The sequence below is a fragment of the Ursus maritimus genome, unplaced genomic scaffold (genome assembly GCF_017311325.1).
Source record: "Ursus maritimus isolate PB19 unplaced genomic scaffold, ASM1731132v1 scaffold_27, whole genome shotgun sequence".
Lineage (NCBI taxonomy): Eukaryota > Metazoa > Chordata > Mammalia > Carnivora > Ursidae > Ursus > Ursus maritimus.
The window spans coordinates 6591460-6597459 of NW_024425230.1; the positions used below are offsets into that span (position 1 = coordinate 6591460).

The 6000-nt window shown below is 59.0% G+C and overlaps 1 protein-coding gene across 2 annotated transcripts in view; it reads left to right on the plus strand.

Moving 5' to 3' along the window:
* APBA2 (amyloid beta precursor protein binding family A member 2) overlaps nucleotides 1-5405 on the plus strand; it is a 236520-nt gene extending 231115 nt beyond the window's left edge. For both annotated transcript variants that reach the window (XM_040642673.1, XM_040642674.1), the window contains 2 exons: nucleotides 2187-2327; nucleotides 4754-5405. In XM_040642673.1, the coding sequence (XP_040498607.1) occupies nucleotides 2187-2327; nucleotides 4754-4825 (213 nt within the window). In that variant the 3' untranslated portion in view covers nucleotides 4826-5405. The remainder of the gene's footprint in view (nucleotides 1-2186; nucleotides 2328-4753) is intronic.
* Nucleotides 5406-6000: the final 595 nt, after the last annotated feature.

Sequence of the window (6000 nt, forward strand, 5' to 3'; positions counted from 1 at the left end):
GTCCTCTCCCCCTGCCTGCCCCCCGGATTCCAGCTTCGGTCACCTGCCAGCATCCAGGTCCATCCTCCTGGCCATTCCTCCTAAAGGTGCAAAGCATTGTCTCCGCTCCCTCTTCACTCTGTTTCCCTGAATCTCCATGACTAGGGAACAGGCTGCCAGCATGGATGTAATGAAGACCGCACTTTCTGTGGCCTGTCCCAGCTTCTTTGCTCGGGAGCACGCTGGGCCTTGCCTGACACTTGGTCAGGCTGGGGAGTGAGCCCGGTCACCCTGAGGCACCTTTCTCAGGATCTTCAAAGAGCCAGCTACAGTGGGCACAAAATGCCTTTAAATCATTTGGCGGGGAGACAAGGAACAGAAGTTACTCCTTAATTCTCGTATGGAGAATTGGGGCAGTCAGGTGGGCCACCCTGCTTCTCTCTCTCTCTGCCAGCCCCCTGCTTGAGCCCCGTCTGACCTGAGTGCTTGGGTTCCAGAACTGTGACCCGCTGTGCTGCAGGATTCCACTTGGCTGGGCAGTCATGACCTGGGACCGTGACCTCAGTCTGCACATATGTCTTCTACCAGAAAGACAGAGATCCTGAGGGCTGGGAGGGACCCACATGGTTGAGAAAGGCCTGTGGCATCAGTGACAAGGCAAAATCCATAAAACAAAGGACAGATGGGAATCCTGCATATGGTGCCAGGGTCAGCCCGCGGTCAGTGGCCTTCTGAGCCTATTTCGGGCTTTGAAAGTTGCCACACCAGGTCCTGGGGGAGGGCAGATGGGGGGAGAGCCGTCCTGTCTAAGGGGAGCATCATCCCCCAGCAGCCTTGGAAATCAGAGGCCCCAGCCAAATGAGCAGGCCTGGCCAGGGGTTGGGTGTGAGGTGGCTGTGACACAGGCAGGAGTCCCTGGGGTGCGGGCAGCAGGGTGTTCACCACGAGGCACAGGAGAGCCTTGCCATGGAATGAAAAGAACAGGGAGGTGGGCAGAAGGGCCTGACCGTCCTGCCTGCATCGAACACCACTTGTGGTGTGCCTCCTGCCGGCAGGCCGACCCTAACAGCTTAGGGTGCTGACCCAAATCACCCTTCCCGATTCTGGGTTGGGGTCCCTGCCTTTTCAAGTACGAAGATGCCTTAAAAAGTGACCAAATCCTCAATGCGATGGGAGCTGTAATCGCAGTGTTTTCAAATTAGGGAAACCGTAAGGACAAAGGCCACCATGAATTCCATGAGGCCTTTAAATAATGGGGGGGGGCACTCAGGGGACAGGGTCCAGCCAGCCTAGGCCGCTCCTGCCTGGCTCCGGGCTGGGCCTTCCTTATTCTCCAGCGTGGCTGGTGGGGTGCGGCCGTCCAGGGATGCTGAGCTAATGCTGGGGCAAGGGCAACCGGTGTCTGGCCTGTGCTGGCCGAGGTGCCCGGGGTCAGGTGCCGGGGCGGGGCAGGATGGGAGAGACCGGCGGTGGGTGGACCCTCAGGAAACCTCTGCCCCAGGGTTGTTGAACTGGTTGAACCTGCTTCTGCCTCTGCAGTGGGTCCCTGGAAGCAGCGTGGTGGGGAGGGACTGGTGTGTGTCCCCCCCCACCCCCCACTGCATCTCCAGGACTTAAACATCCCTCCTATGGAGCCGTCGGGGTGCAGCTGGCCCACCTTCTCCCAAGCCAGCAACTCACCCTCTGGGGTCTACCGCTGCCTCCTCGTTGTCTGGGCGGGTGTCCACCTTTCTAATGTCATGATCGTTAGTGAATTCCACACACGGGTGGCTTTCACAGACTTCACCGTCATTTCCCTGAACTCTGTTGGCTCATGAATTCATCACCTCCTTGTGAGATGGGGATAGTGACTTCTTCGCTTGTAAGAGGAGCACAGTGGGGCTGGTGGAGAATCTTCCAGAATGTGCCTCCACTGTGCAGACCACCAGCCCTCCACACTGCCCTGACACAGGAGCAGAGGCTCTGGGATGGCTGGGTGGGGGCGGATCCCCTGAGAACTGCAGGGTTCTCCCACAGGCCGCGCTGTTGACTTGTGTGTTTTAACCTAGTCCAAGTCATAAACGTCCCCATTGGCGAGTCAGCAGACCGCGTGTAGAACCATTTGTCCTGTGGGCTTCTCGCTCTGTGTGACTGATGTCCCCGCTTCCCATTTGGGGGCTGCGGCGAGCTCCTGGCGGGTGTGGCTGACCTGACACGTGTCTGCTTAGATCTGCAGCCTCATGCGAGGGGGCATCGCAGAGCGAGGAGGCGTCCGAGTTGGCCACCGCATCATCGAGATCAACGGGCAGAGTGTGGTGGCCACGGCCCATGAGAAGATAGTCCAGGCTCTTTCTAACTCGGTCGGAGAGGTAAGGCCACGTCCGTCGTCACCTTGCTGGAGTCAGAACCGGAGTCTAGGGCCGTCTGAGCCCTGACCAGCGTCTATGCCAGAGGAGGGTTATAGGAGGTGCTCGGGAAAGCCCCCAGTCCCCTTCCCAGAAAAACCTTCCTTCTCAGGGGAGCCCGGCCTTGCTGGGACCTTGGAGCCTGCCCGTGCTGGTCATGGGCTCCCACCTTGACCTCTGCCAGTCACTCCCTCTCCAAGGGGCCCTGGGCATCAGCTGAGCCTGGACGAGCGGATGGTAGGCGGCGTTTGGCTGTTCATTCCGGCTCTGTGCAGTGGACAGGAGGGCAAAGGTGGTTGACGCGGGTTCTGGAACTGGGTCTTGCATGCTCAGTGTGGGCGCCCTGCCCTCTGCAGGACTCACCCCGCCAGGGCACAAGGCTCTGATCCGGGGTTCGCCCCTCTGCCTGCTTCCTGCCTGCTTCCTGCCCATGGAGCAGGCCAGCCGTGGCTGCTGCACCCTTTCCTGCGTCGCTGGCTTTAACCTTCCCCCTTTTCTAGTTCTTTCTGGCATCAGTGCAATGCCAGCTTGAGGTGGACAAGGGTCAGAGCGGAGGGGCACAGGTTTCCTGAAGAACTTATAAGTGAACAGGGTAATTTGGGGTGAGAAGGAAGGCGCTCAGAGTGTGTGGAACCCGTGTCCGGAAAGAGGCCTCCCCCAGCGCGTGTGTGCGGGTGTTAGTGGCAGTTGGGGCGTGTGAAGGGGGGAGTCAGAACGAATGGGGTGAGGGGCTCCCCGGGAGAAGCACAGGAGGCTGAGACCACTGCAGAGGTGGGTCGGGAGAGGGGCCAGTTGCAAAGGGCATGGGTGCTGGGTGGAAGTCCACATTTGATTCTCTGGGCTGCAGGGGCCCCGGGGGCTGAGCAGGGCACTGCCGGCTCAGGCTCTGTGGTGCTGGGGAGAGGGTGTGGCTTGCATCTTGGTAGCCGCGGGATGGAGCTTGGCCCCTGGGTGAGTGGGTGGGTGCTATTTCCCGGGGGAGGGGGGCTTCTGGCCACATTTCCTGGGGGCCTACTCTATTTTGTGAAACTACCAGGCTGGGGGAGGAGGCCTGTTTTCCTGGAGATTGGTGGTGGCAGATGGCTGGCTCTCAAGAGGGAGGGGGGGCCAGGTAGGTGTCATTAGCCTCCTTTTACAAATGGCTTCAAAGAAAGGAAAATCCAATTTTCCTAAGTGGATGTTTGAAATGGCCACCCCACTGGGGCGACCAGCCTCATACCTACGAAGAAACCAATCGGGTGGAGGAGAAATGTTTCCCAGTCTTCAGACCTGAGATGAATTGGTATTCGAAGAGGCACAGAAGCAGCTGAGGATGTGGCTGGGGGATGGAAGTGTCTGCCTGCCGTCTTTCAGCATCCCTGAGCACATTTGGAAAATCAGTCCCTGATAATAAGATGTGAGGTTTTGGGTGGGTTTCAGATTGAGGAATGACACAGTATTCTGATGGAAGAAACCATGTCAGGGAAATGATGGGGGCATTAAAATCTAAATTGATCCCGTAGATCCTGGTGGTGGGGGTGGGCAGGGAGCATGTGACGCTGTGAAAACCGTCCGCACAACTGGCCTCTCTCTGGGTCGGTCAGAAGGGGGGCCTGAGGTCTGCTTGCCTGAGGAGGGGCGGCCCCAGGGCGGCCACACCGTGCCCCCCACTGCCACCAGCCGCCTCTTCTGGGCACTGGGAGGGTGAGGCCCGCAGCACCCATGCCATCCAGACCTCCAAGAGCCATGGGCATAGTCAGAGGAGATCAGATCAGCAGAAGCAGAGCCCAGCTCCTGTGTGCTTTCACTGGTTTCACTCTTCCTCCCAGAGCTGTCATGGGGGGGAGGTTGCCCCACAAGGTCAGTCCCCCTGGGGAGCCATCTTGAGCCTCGCTTGTGTACCCAGCCCCTTGGAGCCAGAGACTGAGGCCAGGCTCCGAAGGCTCATTTGCTAACCGACCCCCAAAGGATGGGGGGACGGGGTACGAGGTCCCTGGCCCTCAGTGAGCAAGTTCTCGGACCCCAGAACACTCACGTTCCCTGGCTTCATGGGAAGGGCTTCAGAGGCCTGCTCACCCCCCAGCCTGCCCCCAGCTGAGTGGGCGAACCGTAGTCACAAAAGTCTGATTTCTTTGCCCCTCTGCTGTCGGCTTGAGCTGAGGGTAAAGTGAGCACTTGAAGTGTGTGAAACCCCCTGGAGACCGGCCCGGGGAGGCCAGCTAGGAGTCTGTGGCTTTCTAACCCTCCAACGAGGTGCTCACTCCTCCTTCCTTGGCAAGCTGAGACTTGGTGCAGAAAGCCCTCAGGGGGTCCTGAAGCGAGCGGTGGCCGGAGTGTGTGTGTTCCGTTGACCGCATGAGGGGACAGGAACTGCGAGGGCAGCCGGTTCAGGCCCTGTCTCTCGTTGACAGATCCACATGAAGACCATGCCGGCCGCCATGTTCAGGCTCCTGACGGGCCAGGAGACCCCGCTGTACATCTAGGCCCCCCAGCCTGCACCGCCCAGCCCGTCTGGGTTCAGCGGAGCCGGAAAGGCTGGACCCAGGACCTGACCCCCGACCCCACAGCCCACCCAAGGACACTGGCTCCTCTGAAGGGTGTGCCCTCACGACCCAACTTTTGGTGTTTCTTTTGTTTTTTGGACAAAAGGGGTACGTCTTCATCAAAGGAGAGTCACAGGAAGCAATCTCTGTAGAACAGTCACGTGTTTTGCCCATCCTGACCCGTGTTCTCATTGCGGCGGTGAAGGGTGTTTCTTTGTACCCGTGTGTGGTGTGGACTGTGTCTTTCCTCCCTGAAGCCGTGGAGTGCGGACGTGAAGGGAGCCCTGCGAGGACAGCAAGCTCGGGCGGGGGGACAGCGGCCGTCCCCTCCTGCTCCCTCCTTCCCCTGGGGGGGCTGGGTGCTTCGGGGGAGGGCGCCCTGACAGCCCCGAGGGGGCCGATGGCGCTGCTGCAGCCCGGCTCCCGGGGTGGGAGTTGTAAGTGAAGTCTGGGAACCTGTGATTGTATTTAACCAGAAGGGAGACGTTCCTGAGTTAAATAAAAGATGATGGCTACAACAGCGAAACTCCATATTTATTTAGACAATATCACGGTTTTGACTTTTACTTTGACAAGCCGTTCTTGAGACTTCAGGGTTTTCGGATGGCCCACCAGCACACCTGCTGCTCCTGTCCTCACCCGAGGCTCCGTGGACTTGCGTGGGCACCCCTCCTGCCGGCCGCCTCTCCCCCCACAAGCCCCCCCACGGGGCGGGGCCCGCCGGCTCCTCCTCCCAGGGACAAGGGGCGCAGCGGCGGCCTTCTGTTTCCAATCTCTGTCTACACACACACATCCACACACGAGCTCCCCCACCCCCCAAAGCCAAAACCCACCCTGGAAGACTCTGCCACTCCCAGGGCAGCCGGTGGCCAGTGCAGATCACTGGGCAAGCCAGGTGTCACCGTGAGCAGTATTAGAGCGTGTGTAGATAACGTGAAACGTAGTCTAGTTCGGTTCATTAGAGGTCATTGTTAACTGACGTCCTTTTGTCTGGAAGTCTCTTTTTTTGGCCCCGGCCTTGAAGAATACACTGTGACTTAAAAAGCCTTACCATGCAGTAACTAAAGCTTTAGGATTACTGTATTCAAGGAGTGACCTGTGTGTTGCATGCAGCC